The sequence below is a fragment of the Trachurus trachurus genome (assembly GCF_905171665.1).
Source record: "Trachurus trachurus genome assembly, chromosome: 16".
In the NCBI taxonomy this organism is placed as follows: Eukaryota; Metazoa; Chordata; class Actinopteri; order Carangiformes; family Carangidae; genus Trachurus; species Trachurus trachurus.
The window spans coordinates 11,935,115-11,958,697 of record NC_139902.1 but is presented as its reverse complement, the minus strand read 5'-3'; the positions used below and the strand labels follow the sequence as shown (position 1 = coordinate 11,958,697).

The 23,583-nt window shown below is 44.2% G+C and overlaps 1 protein-coding gene across 1 annotated transcript; it reads left to right on the top strand.

Moving 5' to 3' along the window:
• Positions 1-680: 680 nt before the first annotated feature.
• efna4 (ephrin A4) lies at positions 681-20,292 on the top strand (the record flags this gene model as incomplete). Its single annotated transcript, XM_083989547.1, has 6 exons — positions 681-720; positions 1,727-1,781; positions 9,091-9,389; positions 13,255-13,323; positions 19,489-19,521; positions 20,204-20,292. 6 exons carry the CDS (start codon positions 681-683, stop codon positions 20,290-20,292), a joined length of 585 nt encoding a protein of 194 aa, XP_083845673.1.
• Between the last annotated feature and the right edge of the window lie 3,291 nt (positions 20,293-23,583).

Sequence of the window (23,583 nt, the reverse complement as noted above, 5' to 3'; positions counted from 1 at the left end):
AAGCGTGGATCGGCTGTGAGGGGAGGGAGAGGCGAAGGGGGCAGTTTAGACTCCTGGGATTCCAAAGCAGTGACCGTGAAAGTGCTTAGATAAACAGAGAGAAAGATGGCAAAGGGAGGGAGGGAAGGTGAAGTGGGTGAAATGGTGGTGGAAGAAGCAATGGAGAGAGGAGAGGGCGAGAAAGAGTAGACTTGACAGGGGAAGGAAATGAGACCTGTAGAAGAAGGGGTGAGAGAAAGCAGATGGGAATGAAACCAAGTATAGAAGTTTTTAAATAAGTTCAGCAGGAGTCAGAGGGACTGAAGGGGACCAGCTTTACTCTATTTACTCCTTAACTCTTGCGCCTCTTCAATCTTTCTCTCTCCATCTTCTCCTTTCCTCCTCTTCCTTCTGTTTAAATAATTCAGGTCGGTAGGCTGTATAAGGGCAGGTTTCCTTGACATGTCTTAACTGTGTGTGTCTGACTGACTGTCTGTCTGACTGACTGACTGGCTCGCTGACCGACTGAAGGACAGCTCCGGTCCTCCAGCCGGCCGTTCCTCCACTTAACAACCGCCAAATAATCAGACACAGACAGAACGGGAGAGGGAACGCACACCTGGGATATGAGAGTCTGTTGCTGCCGATCCAGCGTTGACCTTCACATCATGGAGCGAGAGACACAAAAACACAGCGCAAGAATGGGAGAGGGAGGGAGAGAGATTGTCTACGGCATCAGAAGTGTGACCCACTTAGTAAATGATGGATTCTCAAAGCCAAGTCTAATTTATGGGATGAGTGTATTTGCTTTGCGAGCGCCCTTTTCACTGTGAAGTGTAGTTGAGTAAATGTGTGTGTGTGTTTTAAGGCGTGTTGCTCGCATGTCCTCCTTAACCCAGTTACACAGGTGGGCTTTGCTGACAGACCTGGGACACAGATAAGTGTAGTTAAGTATAGTTAAGGTAATAGATGAGAGTGCAGACAGGTCGACACTGTGAGAGGGAGATTAAAATGTGAAATAACACTTTTAAATGAGCCACAAATGAAACTATAATGTGTTTTTTAAATGCTCTTTATTACGTGCGAATATATGTTGTGATGAAAAAGCTATACCGGTGTGCACTGCTGGGTTGTATTTGGTCGAATGCCAGCAATAGACTGGCACTGTAAAACAAACCAGATAAGGCACGTTGAAAACCAGGCAGCATGAGGTTACAATGATTATTTTCATTATTTATTAATCTGTTTATTTGGCCAATCGTTTGGTGTGTTCATGGTGAAAAAGTTTCCCAGAGCCCAAGGTGACATCTATAAACCGCTTGTTTCAAAGATATTTGATTTTCAATGGTATTCAGCAGTGGGGAACTGAGACCAGAGACCGGAGATTGTTTGACACAGACCTCATTGGATAATCAGAGTAAAGTTGTTGCAGATTATTTTGTTGATTGTCACTTTTTTCAAAAATTTCTTTATAATCAACAAACAGAAGCCCCATCAGCACAGACCTGATACTATAAACAGCTTTTTGTGAGAGTGTTATTTATTTCAAAGTTGACATTAATTTGTGTTGCTACACTTATCTGCTATGGTGCTGTGTGTAAAGCTGAAGGGTCCAAACAGCAAAGTTTGAACATAAACACGAGACAAATGATGTTGACACAGTAAATCAGCCCAGTTGTCGCTTTGCAGTAATGCACTTTGATAGATTTCATAAATAGTTTGAATCATGGCTTTTTGTGTCCACCAGTCACAGCTGTCACTGTCTTCCTCCCCACTCCCCCCATCCTGTCGGTGTCTAAGCGGTGAGCTACTGTAGCTATATTCAGGTTTATGTATCCAGGCCTGGCACCTGTACAAATCAGCCCTGTATTTACACTGCAGCTCCATTTAGTCTGCAGAAACATGGAGAGCACTCATTACTCTGAGGTTTAGGCTGTCCGACAGAGGGATGCAGGAAAAAAGACGGATGGAGTAAAGGATGGATGGGTGGGGTGTTGGCTTGGCACCAATCCCAGCTCCGGATTGGTTGTTGTCCTGGCAACGGCACGTCTGACCTTATTTACCCCCTCACACGCCCCTCGGTGTACGAGCGCTGCGTTTTCGCCCATGCACATGTCTTTCGCCGCACACACTTTCCCCGTCAGTCTTCTCTGCATGAGAGCCGAAACTCTCCTCCTTGCGTTCTTTTTCCCTCTCACACTCCGCTCATGAATTTGACCACCTACACGCGGGGCAGGTGAGAGTCAAGTCGGGTAACACTTAAAGCTGCTACCGTGCTGGTCCGCACAGTGAGGCAACACATCAGCATGCAGTGTTCTTTGGTCAAATAGCGAAAATAAAAAAAAGAAGGGGGCCATAGACTGCAAGACTGCCCTCTCGTCTGTTTATATTGCGGACGGTAATTTCATACCTCCCAGAAAAGTCACTGGAAAGCTTATTTTAGGATCAGACCAGACCACACGTGGAGAGCGGCGCCTATGCATGATAGAGCTCTGCCACAGAGGGGGATGATGGTTCCTGCAGACCTGCAGCCATATCAAAATGGTTCCGATGGATTCGTTTCCATACTGATTGGTCCTGTGGGCCTGAGTCTTGCAATTTTCTTTAGCTCCGATGGCCGTAGCTATACGTCCTGTTGTGCTGCTGAGTCCCACAGAACGGACACGCATACACTCACGATAGGAGGACCTGTGCTGTAACAGGCAGAAAATAGTGTCTGTCTTTTACCTGAGGCTCAGAGTCCCTTTAGGCCTGAAGCAGCAGGTGTGTGTGTGTGTTTGTGTTTGTGTGTATGTCTCTGTGTTCTCTCCGTGTCTATTAAATTGATAGGGAATGTGGGTCCGTGAGGCAGCCTGCTGATTTGCGCAGTGTGAACGAGGGCTTGAGTGGTCTGAATGCCTTCTGGTCATTTAATGGAGCCTGCAGGGCAAGAAAAGGTGCAACCAATCACTCCATCTACTATACTGTACACACAGACTCCCACAGCCACAGTGGCCAACACTTATGCACAGAATTCATATTGATGTGCGATGCACCACACTGCGTGTACATGCGTGCACTTGTGCTCCCTCTGTCTGCGTGAGGACAGAAGAATTTGGATTGTCTGATGGCACAGGAATTTTATTTTCACAGGAAATTGTTTAGCCGAGGTGGTAAGCCACTCAGATCCTGATGATCCATATTAATACAATGTGTGTCTGCTCATGAACAGAAAAATCACAGACTCAAGTGGACGGGGATGGAAGGAAGGGGGGGTAGTGGGAAAGTTCACATACCATCAGCATTTGAAGATTACGAGTCATAGAAAGGAAAGCAAAAAGGTCTGGTGTAGAGGAGAGGTACACTTCCTGCTGACCTTGAAGGAAGCACACACACATACACATACACACACACACACACACACACACGGACACTCACACAGGCATGCCAAACAGGAAAGAGTAGATAACAGCAACAGCTTGTTCTCCCTTAAGTCCCTCTTTCCTCTCTGCGAGGATCACCGTCTTTGGCCACAGTTTGGTGACACTGAGAATATCAAGAGGTGGGGTCGGCAGAGGCTTGAGGATGTGAGGCGGGAGGGGGGGCGGGGGGTAGTAAAGGGATTTTTCGGGGCAGCTGGGCATGCAGGGTGGCGGGGGGCCCCAGATGGTCAGAGGTGGGGGGTGAAGTCGTTGTTTGTGCGCGTTGAGGGGAGTAAGCGCCAGGTTAGACACAACACTGGTGTTTGGGGCTCTGGACACAGCATGGCTTGATGGGGGTGAGGAGGAGGGGGGGCACAGCTAATGTAGGGTAGATGGGTGGGGGGTAGTCCTGATCCTGCTCTGATCCTGTTCTGATTTCATATCCATGCAGAGAAAGATCAAGGAAATGGTGAACAAAAGGGATAGAGCCATGCAAATTCTTAGAAAAGGTGCAGCACTGAGTAAATGAAGTCTCTTCCCCCGTCGTTCTGAGATGTTCTCATGGATGTAGCACTACCACAGTTGCATGATTCCTTCTTCTGTTTTCCTCTGAAGTCTAGGTTAGCCTGTGGAGCGGGAGGTCACAGAGAGCCTAGTTATCTGCCTCGTTCCCTCTTTTCTCCAGTTCTGTCTTCAGGGTCTTTTTGTCTTGAACTCCTCTCTTACTTTCTCTCAGTTAATCCCCACTGTAGTCTGCTGCTTCCACAAAAGGCTCCCACAGGCTGGTTTCATTCACCTGCTCAGATCAGCTTTCGTTTTGTGTTCAATTGTGAGAGATGTTTGTGCCATTTGCCTCGAAAAACGTTTAAATGCAGCAGCACACATCGTTAGCACATCTTTCTAAACGAGGTGGATTGTTAGCAAGCCATGGACATGCTGCTGGGGTGCACAAGCCACAGATCTGTTTTGGCCTAGAAATTGTTGTTATTTCTGCTTCAAACATTGCACATTTTCTAATTTTGTTTTTTACAACTTTGCCCTCCAAGCTAGCTGCCTGGTCACTACTCGCCAATAGCTGCGTTTCCACTGCAGGAGTTCCTGTGAAAGGTGTGTGTGTGTGGGTCAGAGTAAAACCCATCAGACTCATGAGGCAACGTGATCATTGTGCAACAGTTCGATAATCACGCAATCGTTATGTGGCAGTTTTTTTTTTACTGCTCTTGTTGTTGTTTTTCCAGCAATAGACGCTTTTTAAAAATAATTCTGGTTTTTAAAAATGCCGTTTCGATCATCATGTGATTGTGATTGTCTTTTAGGGCCTACTGTCTTATTATTCGATTTTTTTCCCAGACGTGTAGACAAAAAATCTGGGCTTTAAAATGCCGCTTATTTTTGGGCTCTCTCTTGGCGTCGCATCCCGCTTTGAGTATGCCCAATCAGCACAGAGGAAACCTCAATCCCCACCGATCCCCAACCAGTTTTTCGGGGCCACTCTTGGTACCTACCCTGAGGCAGGGACTCACACCAACGGCCCCTGCCCCATAAAATTACCCTTAAGTTCCTGCAGTGGAAGCGCCCCTTATAGTGTTAATGCCACCAACTCCAGTCTCATATCTGACTCCACAGTACAGTTTATACTCTGGCACGGTAGGGTTGTATAAGATGTCATGTATAAACATTAATATAACTTTCCCAGTCTGCCTCTCTTTGTTTCTGAGTCCAGTTGAACTATCGACCTGTTTGTTAAAGCTCTGCACGGATTTACTTCACCTGAGAAAGTAAATCCTTTGATTACAGACTTTCTATTCTCCTGTATGTTAAAGTTGACAGTTTTATTCTCTCAGATTAATGACTCACCTGATATGACCTGAGCTGTAATCATACAGCAAACCACACCCGTCTGATACAGCACGGGGAAAAAAAAAAAACCAAAAACCTGAAATACAGAATACCATTTTCACAAAGTCATCCTGCTAGAAAGCGCCAAAGATCCTCCCATGTCACCAAGTAGTGCTACTACATCACACACCATAGAGGCTGCAGCTGTGTCATGCTATGCCCAGCCAAGGCACAATGACCACAGCGTGCTGTGCCCAGCCAGCATAGTGACCTGAGTTAGCTGTCACCCTGCTATGACTGACCACGGAAGAACTGAGACTCCACCAAGCCCTTCGGCCTCCCGCCGTCGCTGCCAGGAACCAACAAGACTTCTACTGTGGGCTGGTTAGCGTACCATCACAAGCTTGAAAGTGTTTATCAAAAACCACTGTGCTTACAATATACATTTTTGGAATTCATTCGGGACGCGAGTGTTGTTAGCATTTTCATTGTAGCAGAATATTTTTATCCCACATGTTTGTGTGCAGCGCTTGCTTTAAGGGCCCCAGCGTATTCAGTATGCGTAGTATGCAGCTGCTGTGCGTGATGGAGTATCTGCTCTGTATTCCTGGGGCCGTGTTGTGGGATTGTTGGTCCTTTAATTATTCTCTCATATTAAAGGATCAAAGGTCTCTGCCACAGTCAACCCCCTGCATTTCATTATAACTGCACGCACACAGATAGACACACATACACAGACACTTACACTTATATATGCTTTTTTTTGTGCATGTACATTTACATGGACATTGGGAGGGAATCGGTATTTATTCAGTTATGTTCAATTTCTGAATTTTGAAGGTGATTTCCTGTAATTATAAAAAGGGCAAATGCTGGCCTTTTCAAGTTTTCCACTGAAGAGTCACGCCTGTTATTTTTGATTTGGCTTCTCAGTGAAATTTTGCGTTATCAACCAAGAGCTTGCACTTGCCCTCACAAGGGTGTCACTGCTCCCCCTCTGGCATGAGGGATAGAGCATGTTTTATTCTCCTGTAGTACTTTCATGTCTTGGTGGGTGTGGACATGTGTTTGTGTGTGTATTCACGCCCACATGTGCTTAAATGCACATGAATGTGTGTGTGTTGTTGTGTGTCTTGCCCCCCCCTCTCCTGTTCTAACGCTGGACAAAACCAATCCTCTCCTTTGCTTCCAGAGGATTCCTCCTCTGATAGGCTACTCCAGCCCTCTGTTCTTTGCCACCCACAGCTCCTCGCTCCGTGCTCCCATGATGCCCCTGTGCTGTCACCGCTGTGTTGCATGGCGGCTGGCAGGAGGGGAGGATGCTAAGTGTAATTAGGGCGTACCCAAGCCTATACCAGGGCCAGAGAGAAGGAAATGGAGAAAGGAAGGGGAGAGGAGAGAGAGCGCTGACAGTTTGACATCAGTAGAGCACACTGCCTCTGTAATTGCTGGCATGCATATGGCACCGGCTGATGGTGGAGGCTTGTGGGAGGAAAAGGGGTTGGAGGGCTAATGTCGGATAGAGAGGAGTCAGAAATAGGAGGGAGAAACACGTAGGAGATGAAGCCTCTGAAGAAATAGATGGGGAGCGTTGAATGTGTGTCATCCAAAGAATTGGGGGAAGAAGATGGAGGAATGCAGATTGGGGGTTGGGAGGTGGAGAGGGAACCTGAGCAATGCATAAGAAGCTTGAGGTGAATGACATGTATAGCAGGGGGTGCAGCATGTTGACACAGCACACATCTGTTATTACATACACACAGGCACACACGCACGCACGCACGCACACAGGCACACACACACACTTCCACAGCTGGTGCACCTAAGTAAACATTTCTCCACCTCAGAAAGCACCACAGGTAGTAGGAAGAGTAAATGGGCTGAGTGAGTGTATGTGTGTGTGTGTGTGTGTGTTTTGTGCGCACGTGCACTTACCGATACGTGCTTTTGTGTTCTCTTAACCAAACAATTGAGTGACTTTGTTCAGCTGTAATTAGTGCACACAGGTAATAGAGCTATCGGACGTGGCCACACACACATTCACGGGGGGGATATTGATCAGGGGAGTGTGTGTGTGTGTGTCCTGAGCCAGGGATCCTGATCGATTGTGTCCTGTCTGGATGATAGATCGCCAATTCTGCACGCTACCTATTGAGCAGGAAGCAGCACTGGTGAAACCTGCCTCCAGGGTCTTACCTGCACCCCACTGATTACATACATGCACACATACACACTCACACACACTTCTTTTTTTTGCTCCATTATCTCCGGCAGAAATACACACTGTCACACCCACACTGAGAGAACATGGGTTTCTATTTCAGCTTTTTTTTCAGTCGTGCCATATGACCTCCTTCCCTCTGACGCTCTCTTGTCATTTCTCCTCTCGTTGCTCCATTCATCTTTGATAACCTCTGCAGATGTGTGGGACCACCTCAGTCTCCCTCTTCCTGTCTTGTCTATCTGTTTCATTTCAGTTTTCATCGGTCCCGTCTCTTCCTCCTCCTCCTCCTCCTCCACCACATCCTCTAGTCCTCTCATTTATTCTTTTGGTCTCTTCTCTGTCCGCCTACTTAACTTGAGACCACTCCGCCGTCCAACACCACTGCCGCTGCCGCCGCCTCCGCCTCCCCATTCCACGCTCCTTTTCCCTCCCATGTTCCCCTTCACTGACTCCCAGCACTCCCTTCCTCTCTCCTCCGCTCTGTCACCCCTCTATAAAGACTCCCACTGACAGACCTGAACCTTCTGCCCAAGCCACATTCTGCCCCTCATTGTTTTCTCCTGCGCTCCATGCGAAGAGGAGTCCAATTAAAGTCTGTCTCCTCTCCTCCTCCTCTCCGTTGTTCTGCTCTCTGTGTGTCTGCACTCAGACTCTCTGGGGTCACTAATTAAAACACTTTATTTCTTTTTCTTTCTCACTCCACTTTTTCCACCTGTTCATCCAACTTTTCTCCCCCCTTTGGCCTCTTTATTCATGTTTTTCTCTTCCACCTTTCCTCTTCGAACCTGTTTTGGCAACTCTTTTCCTCAGCCTGCTTCTGTCTTTCTCTGGGCCCCCGTCTCGTGTCACTCCATCACTCACATCCTGTCCCACCTTTTGTCACAAATTTCTCTCCTCACCCCTTGTCTCCTGCTTTGTCTTGTCATACTGTTGTGATCACAGTCTTATGATTTTGTCATGTTAGATTTACCTCTCTCACTTTGACCTACATGTACTTGCCCCAGTGTCTTTCTCCATATTAGTTTGTACACGGATAACTCTTTATACAGCAGCTGACAGGAAGTCAGAATCTGCAGTCTGAAGGAACATACATTATGCAGCTCTTCTGTTCTAATGATGCGCTCTTGTCCAGAGTTGTTGTTATGCCTAAAGCCAATCAACCTTGACTGAAGACATGGTTGTGCATGCACTTACACGTCTGCCTAAGTCTGCGCTCGCCTGTGTGTATCTGTGTAGGGGGAGAGTGAGAAGCAAAGGGAGTCAAGTTTATTTTACACTGAACTCCCTTCAGTGCTCTTCATTAGCATACAAGGATTTGTTGTTCTCACTCTCTCTCTCTGTCGCTCAGCACTGCTCCCTCACTGCTCTTGAAATGTAATGGAGTTGTCTCATTGTGATATATTAAATCCCAAAGCATTCTACAGAGTTTATCAACCTATGTAATTGATATGTGTAAACGTGATGAATTATCCACATTCCTCCTGGCACATGAGGATTATGGAATACCTGTCATCTGTCTTCTTTCTTTCATTGTCTGTCTGTGTTTAATCACCACCTCTCTGTCCCCTTCAGTCATGTGGATGTAATCGTTACGTGAAATATTAATGCTGTTGTCATTATTAATCCTGTTGTCATTCTATCTTCCAGGTTAACGTCAGGAGAGCTGTCCGTCCAGGTGAATCTGAACGACTACCTGGACATCTACTGCCCCCACTTCCCCGACAAGGAGTCGGTGGGCTCAGGGCAGCCGGAGACTCTGGCCCTCTACCTGGTGGGAGAGGCATCGTTCAAAGGCTGTGTGGAAACTAGGGGGGCCATCAAGAGATGGGAGTGCAACACCCCCTACGCTCCATTTGGACCAGTGCGCTTCTCTGAGAAGATTCAAAGGTTCACACCCTTTTCACTTGGGTTTGAGTTTCTGCCAGGGCATCACTACTACTATAGCTGTAAGTATAAGTTCTGTCTATCTCTCTGCACACGGCCAATTAATTTAACAAAATATGCCAACTGGAGAATGATAAGCTGCAAATCCTTAAAATAATTTGATTAAGAATGAATTAAGAAGCTGGACCTTAGCGATGGTTTGCTTGAAAAGAGACCACTGAATTGAAATCAGCAATAAATGGTAAATGTACTGCACTTTTATAATCTTATTAGGCCACTAAAAGAGCCTTAGTTCCAAGTTACATTCACCCATTCACACAAACTTTCACAGGGTCTTTTTCTGTGCATACAGTACTCACACAGTGATGATACATTTGGGTAGTTTTGGGTTCAGTGCCTTGGCCAAGGTCACTTCAGCTTGGTGACTGGATGATTCAAGGATGAAGCCGCTGACCCTTTGATCAGTGGACAAGACACTGTACCTCCTGACCCGCAGCCTCTCCACTTGATTAGGCACAAATCACTGTTCAAGCTTTTAAAACAACAGAAGATGTGCTTCAAACCTAAACCCCTAGCAATGAAATACCAATCTGCCTCATCACTGTTTAAACTATATATCAATGAGCCAAATCAGTGAAGATTAATTTCCTGAATAATCACTTAATCAACAAACCATTTTAGAAGCAGCTGGCATTTTAAAAGTATCACGAGGCCAAATCAGGGTTGGGTGGTCATGTCTTAAAAAAATATTATTTTTTTTTAATATGCAAAGTGCATTATCACTGATTTTTTTTATGTGAAATGTATTTTTTTGTGAAATCATGAGTATTGGCTTCAGGGTCCATGCACACAAGCAGCCAAGTAAAACAGCCCAAAAAGAGAAAAGAAATATAAATATTTGATGTTTCAGTTCATCAGCCTGTGCAAAGACACCTGTGTTGGAGGAAGTGTGTGACCAGGCAGCCCTGCACTTTTAAGGATGAACTATCTTGAGCCAATGTGTTTTTTATGAGGTGCTGAGTGTTGGCAAACAGCTGCATATGGCATTAATGTTTTCCATAAATTCACACTGAGCGACATTAATATGATGTTTTCTTAAGCCCGTGGGCTGTTACACAATGTTAGTAATGGTTTCCTCTTTCTTCAGTGCACCCTCCTGTGCTCTTCTCTCCCAACTCATTTATTTCAAACCAGTGGTGGGAGAAACGGGAGGTAGAGAGACAGGGGATGGCTTAGTGGCTGTAAAATCACAAGACGTTTTATTCCCTTTTTTTTTATTTTACAACTTCTGGTGTCAGTCCAACCAAGAGGGGGAGGACATGAAACAAGGCAGAGAATGAAAAGAGTCAAGTGAATGCATAGTATGGACGGGTGACAACAAAGAGACAGAGGGACTGCAAAGTGTAGGAGGAAGAAATGGAGATCAATACATGACGACAGTGAAGGAGAAATAAAGGCAAGCACAGAAGCAGACGGAGGTAGAGAAGCGTGGAGGAGTGACAGAGGGAGAGAAAGAGTAAAAGATGGACACAGTCTGACAGTACACGAGGGGGGAGGGGGGGAGAGGCCAGAGGAGTGGAATCCACAGTGGAGAAAGAAAAGGGAGAGCAACAAAAGCAATGGAGAAAAGGGATGGATGAGACGAAGAGAGAGAGAGAGAATCTTTACATAAATTACTGTTGCGGTCTGAGGGACAATGGAGCATTGTGAGGGCATGAGAGCGTGGCTCCACACACACGCTAACACACACATGTATATATGTACACACACACACACTGAGCTATTGTGGTTGCTCAGGCCAGTTCACAGAAAGCAACAATGGGCCCCCCCTCTCTCTGGTCGGGCCACATCGGGCTCAGAGCGATTGTGTGTGTTTTGTCCACATCAAAGATAAGGCGTAAAGTTGGTCCAAATGTCTGGCTCTGGGGTTTGTGTGGTGAATGGGCCCGCAGCACTGGAGACAGTATAATGGCATTAGCCTGGGAGAACAGTACAATAGTATTAGAAACACTAATGGCATTAGTTGGCTCAGTCTGAGCCGGGCTCAGCTCCTCTCTCAAGCTCCCACTGACTATGACACTGACAGCCCACTGTCTCTCGGTCCGTGACCCACTGCCCGAGCCGCTGACCAACGCCCAGTGGTTCTCCATGTCTGGATCTCGACAAACAGGAAACACCTTGACATCCTCTGATAGTCAGCTGCTAATGGAACCGTTTGAGCGAACAGTGACGGGAGCAAAGAAAACTCACTCTAAGCACTAAGACTTTACAAAACACGGAGCACTTAACAAGCATATTGACAGACCCTCACTGACAATATATGCCTCTTAAAAATGCTGCAAATAAACAAAATGCCAACATCCACCAATCTGACAATGCATAAGAAGTCAACAGTAATGCCAAAGAAAACCCACACAATCCAAACTATACACACAGCAAAGAAAACAAGGATGAAGAAAGCAGTATTTATCCCAAGGCTGATGCTTTTAAAATGTGTGAGTATGGGGGAAATTATTCACAATTTAAGACCTTGAAATTGTACTATGTAGAGCAGTGGAACAAAAAGTGTAGTTAATGGTATGCACACTACTACAGTACAATACTCTGCCACCAACCCCACAAACCACACATTACTGATATGTGACACTACACCTGTCAGCAGTGACTCAAAATGACAATGATTATCTGAAAACACAACTCACAGTCACTGTATAGTACTATTACATTAGACACTAGACGCTACAGATTGTCTGTCAGGAGGGAGCGATGTTTGGCATCTGTGCTTTTTTAGAGAGGACATTTTGACACGTCCCAAAAAGAGAAGAACTGGTGTAGATAATGAGATGAACGGTTGAATTATCAGTTTCAGAGTCTGTGTATCGTTCATGCCGACGCGTTGTGGCACTGTTGTGTCTTACTGGGACACCTGAATAGAGCTATGCAGCCATGATGAGTCAAGATGGCTGCTGTGAAAAGGCTGCAAAGTGTTCGACCGAGTCATTAAGTGGATCTCTCAGTTTTTGTTGTGACTTCATTAGCTCATTGTGCAGCATCAGTGATGAAACAGTGCAGTATAAGCTTCAGCAAATCAAGTGTCGGGACATTTCACAAATTCCGGTTGTGTTGTGTTGTGTAGAAGTTACATCTCTGTTTATAGGATTTTCATTGATTTGTAGTGTTGTTGTTTGTTTTTTAACAAAAAACACAATATCCTGGAAGTCCTGTGAAAGTAATGATGATGATGCCGTCTTCATTTTCTTGTGTTTTGTATGTGTGTGTGTGTGTGTGTATGTTGAGCACTTTTGGCCACTGTGCATCATCGTGGCGTTATGATGTGCTGCAACATATCTGTTGATATTACAGATACAGTGAGTGTTAGCCATCATATACTCAGAGCTTGTGTGTGTGGCTGTTGAGTTAGCTGCTGTTTGTGAAATATACAGAAATAAAGACGCCCTTTAACTGCAGTTTCCAGACAGATTAGTTTTGTAAAGGCGATGCCGAGCTGACAGCTAATACAACTGATGCTCGCCTGTTTTCCCATGTGAGCCATAATCGGAATTGATATCGGAACTAGTTGCCTTCTTTTACGGCCACACTCTCAGTAGTATATTTTATTGTCTTTTGTTTTTTGTTTTAGTATCGTAGATAAGTGTGATATGTGGTCGTCTCTGTGACACACGGAGATGGTGTAATTCTTTATACTGGTATCATGGGTATTGATATGGTGGAGGCAAACTTGTTGTCGTGCTTATCAGACATATTCTTCAAGTGTGAGGGGATAGATTTGATGGAAGGATTTTTGTTCAAGATGTACAAATATCTCCTTTTTATTTGACACCTTTAGCATTTTGACTAGCAATTGTTTATTGGGTGTAATAAACAAGCAGCCTATTTACATCTCTCTCCTCTTCTCGTTCTTTGCAGCTCTACCCACAGATGAAGGCCCTCTTCTGCCATGTATGAAGTTGCGTGTCACCGTGTGCTGTGAGCCCAGTGAGTACACTCCTCTTTTCATCTGTTCATCCTTTCATGCTTCCCCCCTTTGTACACCAAGAGACTCCTCTACGTGCCTCTCACATCTCTGCTATCAGGGCTTTATAACATGATGCTATTCATTCCTTCTGTTTTCCTCTCTCTTTGTCACCAGCCCTGATGCTCTAATTGTCTTCTCTCTTTTTTTTTGCATTGAGATGAGATGAGATGAGTCTCACTGTTTGTTTTTAAACTAACTACATAAACTTCACTTCTTTGTCCACATTGGCTTTTAAACCTAATTGGATCAAGGGTTTATTTAAACATTACTTCCCTCCAAAGCACATCTTTCTTCTGCTCTCACCCATTCGCTTTTTTTTTTGCCTTGCCTCCTTGTCTTCCTCATTCTCCCACTCTCCATCCCTCTGTCCCAGTGTGAAATTCCCAGAGTTGATCTAATCCAGAGCCCGCCTGGAGTAACGTTAGTCTTCCAGTCCACTGAGCTGCCCATTCCGGTTGGGAATGTTGCCCAGTCACTGTGGGAATCCCTGTACAGTTGTTGGTGTGTGTGTGTGTCCATGTGTGTGTGCGTGTGTGCGTGAGAAACAGAGAGAGAGCACTTCTATGTGTATGACCAGTTTTGTTTTTGTGCACTTTGTGTTGTTGTGCACTCCTGCATGCGTCTATGGGGCTTTGCGTGTGTTCTCTAGCGGTTTAATTTGTACATGTGTGTGTGTGTGTGTGCGCGTGCGTCTGTGTGCATGTGTGTGTGAGACGTCTGTCCCAGTTCCCATCCCAGTACCATCCGCAGGGGGGCTTGTCGTGCTGTCCTAGCCTGAACTAACACACTTTTTTTTTTCCAGTGCAGACTGGTCGCATGGCGGTTGTGTCTCTGTACATGCATATAAGAAACATTAACTAAATGATTCCTTCATGTCATCTAACAAACAGCTCACAATCCTGCCACCGTGCTTACATTTGTGTCATTTTAGCATAAAAGGGGAAAAAATATATTAAAAGCCAGAATAAAATAGAGTCCCATCGGTCTCGGATTAATTCGTAAATGCCATCACTGTTCCGGCGCGAGACGGGGAGTAATTTGCTGCGTTATTACCACAGTGAAGGCTGATGACTTTTTTCATGTGTTAATTATCCTGCTGTCATTAATTAGAAATACCACAGATAGCTGTTCAGTGAGAAAATGCTAATGTAGTCTTGACCTTCTGACAGTATTCCCAGATCTGCCTATCTGAGCCAGAATTAATCAAAATATTTGAGATCACCTGGATTATGCATGCACACACTGACGCACAAACACACACACACACACACTTGACTTTACTGTTAAAACCCTTTACATTCAAGAGACTCCCACTGACAAAGATGCCCATACTTCCAGCTACTGTCTCCGTTTCTCACGTTTTTGTCTCTCCTCCCTCGCTCTCATCCTGTCCTTTAACCAAAACTAATCCCAACTAAATTTCAGGATCTCCCTCTCCTTGTCTTTTAGCGCTCCCCTCCCCATCTCCCCTCCTCCCCCTCCACTCCAGCCTCCCTGCTCTTTCTTTCTACTCTTCTGTCATTCCTGAAGTGGCACTAATCCTCCCCTTCTCTCTGTCTCCTCAGCTCTCTCCTCCCTTCCTCATTTTTTATGATCTTTCACTACTGGAGCAAAACTAATCTAGGCACCATCCATGGCAGTCTCTTACACTTCCTCCTCCCCACCCCTCCCTCGCCCCCCACCCATCTCCCTTGACTCCGCCCCCCCCGACCTCCGCCACCTCCGCCACCTTCCCTGTGTCTTCTTCTATCTCTTTGTTGTATCTCCATATCAGTTTTTTTTAGCTATTCACTGACTCTCCTCTCCGTGTTTCTCTGCTCCATCTCTGCCGTGTGCTCACCGTGCACTGGGGATGAGAACGCATGGCGCCGGTGAGAGGGAGAGTGAATGAGATGGATGAGGGAGAAGATGAAGGAGAGTTAGAGGGTTTCACTCCCTCTCTCTCTCTCTCTCCGACTGTCCATTAGTGGCGGTTTACCACAGCTGTTGTTGTTTTGTTCCCTGTGGTAACACCTCACGTACTCCCTGGTTCCTTCCTGCCCAGGTTCTCTTTTATCTGACAGGTACCATGGCAGCAGGACGCACCATGCCTGTGTATACTCTGTGAGAGAGTGTGTGTGTGTGTGTGTGTGTGTGTGTGTGTGTGTGTGTGTGTGTGTGTGTGTGTGTGTGTGTGTGTGTGTGTGTGTGTGTGTGTGTGTGTGTGTGTGTGTGTGTGTGTGTGTGTGTGTGTGTGTGTGTGTGTGTGTGTGTGTGTGTGTGTGTGTGTGGCCCTCGGTGATGGCAGCTCTCGTCCTTCAGCTATATCCAGTCTCTTATCTAAACTTCAAACCATGCACCTCCCTCCCCCTCCTCTCTCCCCATCTCCCCAAACTTTTAGTTTTTTCCCTCCAGAAAGCAGCTTGTGCGATTTAAAAGGTAGTTCCATGCGGGGATGCCCTGTTGTGGGTGTTTGGAATTAATTATCAGTGCAGTGAGCGCACACACACAGATACACACAGATACAGATACATACACGTGCACACACACCTGTCCTCATCCTGGTCTGAAGGACAGAGTGGTGACAGTGAGAGGGTCCGTCAGGTACGCTGTCATTGCTCCAAGGTCAGCTACTACTCACCGGTCCCTCGGTCTCCTCTCCGGTGTGTAAACGTGTGTGTTTATCGCCTTAATTTAACCCAAGAACACAACAAAACCGAGCAGGACAGATTCAGTGACGCAGGAGGCTCCTAATGACATCCTGTGTGTGTCTGTGTGTGTGTGTGATCTGTGTGTGTATGTGAGTGTTTCTCGCTCTGATGTTTCCCATCCTGGCTGTTGCTGGGAGTATTGTAAAGCGTGTTTTGTTTTCGGTTACTCACTGAGGTGCTGGTTGTGTTTTTTGGGCATGCTGATGTGTGTGTGTGTGTGTGTGTGTGTGTGTGTGTGTCTATGTGTGGTTGTATGTGTGATGTTTATTTGAGCTCGACGCTGCCACAGATCGAGCCAGAGACAGCGGCTTTGCTGAAAGGTGCTTGAGCCTGTGTTGCATCAGAAAACAAGGCTCTGAATCGGTATCAGCAGACGTGGTGTCATGTGAAATCTCCGGCACCCTGCAGCCTCCTATTGCATCTTTCTTTCGGCTCGCTTTGCCTCTCACTCCATACTTACCTTTTTTCTTTTTTTTTTCTCTTTTCTGCAACTCCTTCTTAAAACTCCTCCCGTTGTGTTTGTCTCTCCTGCTCTCCTTGTCGCTCTGCCTTTCTGTCTTTTTCTTTTGCAGCCGTCCTACTGCGAGAATCCATTACAGACCAACTTTCCTCTCTCTCTAATTGATTCCCTTTTTCTCACTGTCTCTCTCCCCCTTTTTTCTCCCCGTCGTTCCCCCCGCTGTGACTAGTCTATTGCATTCATTTCAGTTTGCAGAGCTTCACCATTTTCCTCACTTTCTTCCTCCTTTTTTTTTCCTGCTATTTTTTTTTTTAGACTTTTCTGACACCGCTGCCCTGCTTTACCCCCTCCACTCTCGCCCAAATACCTTTGTACCCTCTGAATTCACAACACGAAAGGACAAAACTCAAATACACACATGCTCGTGCCGTGCACACACATACACACACACACCGCTTGCCCAGTCGAGTTCTCTCGGATTCCGAATTCATCTCTTAAAATTGGATTTGAATCACTTTCGTAGATTCGCGCTCTCGTTTACTGTTATTTCTGTGTTTCGCGAATTTAGCTTAATTTTTCGCTTTTAGTGAAGTGTTACCAGTCAGGGTTGGTTAGCATTAGCTCCTGCGTGTGTAAAATGGCGGAATGAGAGAAGAGGTGGGATGGTGGAACAGTGTCTGTCTCTGCAGTGGGGCGTTCTGCCGACTGGAGACACACACACACACACACACACATGCGCGTGCACACACACACACACACACTCTTAGCCATGGTAATGCGTGTACATACACATGCTGCATGTTCCTGACTGCAGTGCAGAGACTGCTCTTAGAGTCACGCCACCATGGACGCCATTTTGTGGCGTAGCTCGCCATGACCAAAATTAAGACATTGACACAAACGCGTGTCCTCAGAGTTCAGTTTTTTCTCTCTCTCTTTCTCTCTCTCTCTCACACACACACACAAATGATGTGATTAAAACCAGATCAAAACACACATATCACACACAGTCGGGTTAACACTAGGCATTTATCAGGAACACACTTTAACCGCGCTTTAGTGTTAGACACACACACTTAATGATAGTATACAGTTCATTTCACCCTGAGCCGAGTGAAATATAAGTCTGAATTAAAAACGCATTTCTGGTTGTCATAAGGAAATTATTTTTTTATACAACCACTATGATGTGCGTTCGCTTAATTTAGAATAGCTGCAATAAAAAAAAAACACTGTGACGTTTAACTTTTTGTTTTTTTTATAATTTTTTTTTAATTGTATAAATTGATTTTAAAATGACCTATATGGAAATGCAAAAAAATCTACACTTTTTTTTGGAAACAAAAAAAAAATCTGGAAGAACATCTAATTAATAGGGTTAGTATTTTTCGTTAAATTTTTTTTTTAATTACATAAAATTATAGTTCAATAGCAGTAAATTTTTTATTAAATGAAAAAAAAAATCTAGACCTTGAAAATTATTTTTAGCTTTATTTTGTTAAAGGACATTAGCACAGTATAAACCGCGACATGTTTGGTAATTATTCTTTTATTCGTTATTGTTTGATTTTTAATTTTTCCTACAAACCTTCACACTAACTCACTCACATAGACACTCACACTCACAAACACAGCAGTGAGAGGCCCAGACTCAGCGTGCTATTTAATGCTTCGTTAACCCCTAGATGGTCGTTAGTGGTACAGAACCTGGGAGTAATTTAGTGGCTCATGTCTTGTCAGAGCGACATGTTGTTGCAGAGACCTGTAGGCACAAGACGGATATTACAGACAAAACACTGTGTTTCTCTGCCAAGCCCTCATTTAATAAATCCTTTCTCTGTGTGTGTGTTGATGTGTTGGTGTGTATGACTTTCCTGTAACAGATGAGTTTGGAGTGTCCCATTTCCTCTCTCATAATCTGAGTCAATCGCTGTGGGATGTGGATAGGTGGTAGTTTTCCTGGAGACATCAATACGCGTGTGTGTGTGTGTGTGTGTGTGTGTGTGTGTGTGTGTGTGTGTGGGGTGTGTGTGTGTGTGTGTGTGTGTGTGTGGGTGTGGGTGCACGCTTGTGTTGTTTGTGCGAGTGTTTGGGGTTGCGGTGTCAGAGGTGGGTTCACGACTCTAGATCGATTTAATAACAGGTGCAATTGTGCAGCCTCAACCTGCTTCCTGACCCTCCTGTCCTCTCTCACCGATGCCACACGGCGCCTCTTGTTTCCGAGGAGGTTTAACTATTTCCGTTTTACCCTCTCACTACACCTGTATTTTTGCCTGTGTGTGCGTGGCATTTTCCTCTTTCTCTCCAGCTCTGTCTTCCACCCCTCTATCCTACCATCCCTCCATCCTTCCCTCCATTATTTCCTTTTAGTCCGCCTCCTGCTGAGAGAGTGACGCCCAGACACAAACACCCCCCTATCCCGTCTCTTTCTCTCCCTCCCTTTTCTCTCTGTCTGACCTTGTTTCAATCTTTCCAACCTTCTTTTCTTCCACCGTACTTTCTCACTCGAGTCTCCACTGCTTTTCCTTTCATCTTCTGTCCACTTCTTGGTTTCGCTCTGTCATTTTGAATTTTCCTGTGTTTTTCTCCCCCCCCCCCCCCTTTCTTTTTCATTTCCTGTATCCCCTCTGTATAATCTCGATCATTCTTACTCTTCCTAATTTACATAACACTATCTTTTCCTGTTGCCATGCTTCTCAAGCTTTTTTTTATCCGACCTTTAAGAGAATTTGCATAGGGGACATATTTAGGGTTGCACAGCCAGTCAGTACTCATTTTTCATGGTGTTAGGCTTTGAGTAATGGTAAATACCTTCCCCTGGTCATTTGTCTGTTTCTTGCTCCTTTTGTTCCACAAAGCAGCAGCTTTATTGAGAAAGTTAAGCATGCAAAAATGACTAATCAGCAACTTGTTTCTTTGCCTCAACTTTATCTAAACCCTCTCTCCTCTCCTCTCCTCCTCTCCTCTCTCTCCAGTTACAGCATCCGAGGGTTCAAAACAAATACAAGGTGAGATGCAACATTTTAAACACAATGTTTTCTTAGTCTTAGGAATCTTGACACCACGTCTGCATTTTTACATCTTTTGATCATAGTGTCTCATCTCTGTATCCTTCAAGTTCAAATGGGCTTTACTTCATGTTGCAATGGTTACTGCAGGAGCAAGAACATGACGCATTATGAAGATGGAAATGAGAACATACAGTATATTAAACAAATGTTGATTAATTAGTAACTGAAATTGATTCAAATGGCAAATACAAGCCAAAGAGAGTGTGGACACCCACTCACATTTCTTGGACAACGCCAAAACTGTGGCAAGAGCTGGCTGCAGCGCTGCTATAACAACCTCCATGGCCGTGCAAAGGTTTTCTACAGGAGTTGTAACAAGAGCATAACTGTGGTCGGCCACATGGATACTGAGCAATAAGATCTGAACACAGTTAGCATGTTGGACAGGGTCAAGGTCAGCGCTCTGTACAGACCCGTCAAGTTATTCTAACCAATCTCAGAGAACTACGAGCCCTCCCTTCCCTGAGCTGTTGCTGTTAAGGCTTTTGTCAAAAATATTGCAATATCACTGTAGCATTAAGACTTTTACTCAACTGATGAGCAAAAAACTCCCGTCCAGATACTTTCGGCTGCATACTGTTATATACTGCATTTTCAAAAGTTGCCATCTCTCTTTCAGACACTGCGCCGCAAAGCAACGCCTGCTCGAGGTCGGCTTCACTTCCACTCCTCCTCATCCTCGCCCTGCTCCTGCGGACCGCCACCTGACCTCCATATCCGTCCTCACCACTGACCTGACTCCTGCGCTCCATGGGACCAGGAGTTATAACTCAGATGTTCAAGTACACAATGCAATCTAACGCTCAGACAGTGAATGACGCAACGCAATCCATGCTAAGCTATTGCAAATGCCAGATATCGCCTTGTGGCTTTTTCTTTTTGCTGTTGTTGTTTGTTTTTTTTACCTGTGAAATTCCAGAAAGTATCGTGTGTCTTCTCCAAATCGGGGCCACAGTGACTCAGGGTCTGACATGCCGAATCACAGTGATTCATTTCTTGTTATTTTCCTCTCTTACCTGTTGTGTGAGTAGTGGCACAGAATATTACACGTAGAGCTGTATAGGCCTAGTCATATCCCACTCTCCTGCCAAGAGAACAATGAGTCTGTCTGGACTCATTCCAAACAAAGTTTTCTGACTTTTTCATCCATGTTTCTCATCCTGTTTCTCATTTTCTACGTATTTAGTTGTATTTGCTTCTTTTTGAGAACCTGCCTCCAGCTGAAAATTGGCCAAATAACCACATACTACTGCACTGAGCGACTCAGGGTGGAGGTCAGTCATTTAACAGGTGACTTTTTTCCTTTTCTGACATGCTGCATTTGGGCACACGCAAACTTTTTTTTACAATTTTACAACCGCCCAGTTTGCGTCAGCGTTTGATAACTGTGTTGAACTTTTTGGAGGAAAATAATTGTGTTTTAGGACGAAATGGGGAATATTCTGGAAGAGTCAGACAAGGCTGCTGCGCCCCCTACTGGGATTAAACTGGTTTAACTGGAACTGGACTGGGCTGGCCATAAACCCAGAAACTGGACGCTGGATTCTGGTGCTATATGGTAATAATGGGATCTGGGACTAAGTTTGTTCCTCTCTGATTGGACCCACTGTTGTTCTGCCTCTGCATTCCTCTCTCTGCTCCAGAGCAAGGTGCAGAGCAGGAGGGGTTTATGGGTAAACAGAGAGCATCAGCATGGTTGACGCTTCTGTACCAAGGTGTATAGATATGCACACAAGCTTTCTGTTCCTTTTGTCGTTCTTTTTATAAGCAGGATTTTTAATCTTACGTTTTTCTGTTTAGTTAATATATTCCGCACGATGAGATATGTTAGCTATACAATCCAATGTTTTCGTGAGAACTGATCACTGATATTTAAGCTCAATTTCGACAAAAAGAACTCTTTTTTTACAGATCAAACCATGTTTTATATTCTGAATATATATGGATTTACTGTTTTTTTTTTTTTTTTTTACGTATTCTGCTACAATGTAGTTTCCAACGTTCAAGGATTTGATCGCATTTTTGTTAAATTTTTTTTCCTAAATCGTTTTTTGTGTCTTTTTCTTTTATGAGATCAGGAAAAAATATCATTATGGTTCAAGAAAAATCTAAAAAATTATCATTGGTTGAATATAAATTTACCTTTCTTTTTTTTTTAATTGGAGATAATATATGTATATTTCTCATTATTGAAATATTAAATGAAGTTTATATGTTTAAATACTTACATAATTATTTTTCCCAGAATATCTGAGCTCAGAAAATACAGCTTGATACTAATTGTCAAAATTTATTCTTACAAAACAAACAAATACAAACTACATTGTTGGCACTTAATATATATATATATATTTTCCTCAAATCACACCAGTCATGCCGTTGTTGTTGTTATTGTTGATATTGTTAATTTTTTTAAATGGTTGATCAAACCAATTTTTGAAAATGTGTTAATTTCAGTGATGTAGAATTTTACAATCATGTACTAGGCTACTAGGATTTGTGTTTGATTTCTCTGTATGTGTGTGAGTGTCATGTGTTTCTGCTTTCACATTTTAGTGAAGAATGTAGCTTCTTCTGTGAAGAGCCAACTGCAATCTGAGCCTTTTTTACGTGGCAAGACAACAAAATAAATATGATTGCATTAAAACACTTTGATTCGATCGTCATTTAACTTTTGAACGTATTGATGTTTTTATGCAACCGCAGGTCTCAGAGACAGCAACTAAAGCACACACACACACACACACACACACACACACACACACACACACACACATACATATATGTATATATGGCTTTGTTTGTAGAACACACACATCCAGTGTAAGACACAGGAGAATGGAGATAAGCAGACTATGGGGACTTGAAATGACCTTGTGGTGTAAGAGGCCATTGTAATGTGAGTAGCCTAGTGGAATATTGAGCTGAGTTTTTATCTACGTATGTGCAGCCAAAGCCTGATAAGCCTCAGATACCCAATAGACTCCCAGTATTAATAGACCCTGAAGAATCATTGCCAATACATCGACCTTAAAGTAGCCACTGTATTTATTTTCACTAAACACAGGACTGAGGTTGAGGGGAGATGTTTTTGTTTTGTGTTTTAAATATAGAAGTGTACATCCAAATAAGCTGTAAATGCATTTCCATTTATATAGGCTGTAATGTAGAGCCTCTTGTGAAGCCAGAAAGGCAATTTCCTGGATAATAGGGCTAATGCTTCTATTTCATGGTTTATGATCTCTTCTGATGACATGTTTGTCACTGTTGAGGCATGTTGTTATGAACTGGCTTTGATTTTGACCTTCACGTACACATTTCCAGAGCCCGTGTTTTTCATTCTTTTTCCATTGTGAATGATGAAGTGAGCATGGTGAAACCAGCGGGTAGACAGGGACACTTTTAGATTGGTGTTAAAGGGAAAAGGATGTTAAAAGCAGCAGCAGTCCACTCCCATCTTATGTGTGTTAAAGCTGTATGGCTGTTTACTCCAGCAAGAGCATGCACAGACCAAAGCCTTTATGTAACAGCGTGATAGGGAGCTTTTTTTTTTAATGTTTTTTTTACCTTTGATTCCTGACAGGAAATGCTCAAACAATTATACCACAAAATTCCCATAACTTCAGACATTTTTCGTACTTGACAATGTTGATGTTTGCTACAGTTCTAACTGTGTAAGCTACTAAAGCTGGTGCTGAACTCACCCTCCAAAATAAACGTCGTAATTATGGACAGATGTTATCTAAATTTAGAAAATCGTGAAAATTCCACGTCAAAGTTTCCTCCGAGGCTTTCAGGGATGACTGGGATCGTAAACAGTTTCAGGCGCGACAAATTTAGTTTTTAACTGTCTGACAAGAAGAAAAAAAATTCCATATTGCACATCCATACTGCAGAGCTCTCCTCCACAAATTACACTGTAATTACACTGTATCAAATTTCAGCACAGCAGGGTCTGTAGCCACAAGTTGGCCTATATTTAATTGCACCTCAGCTGAA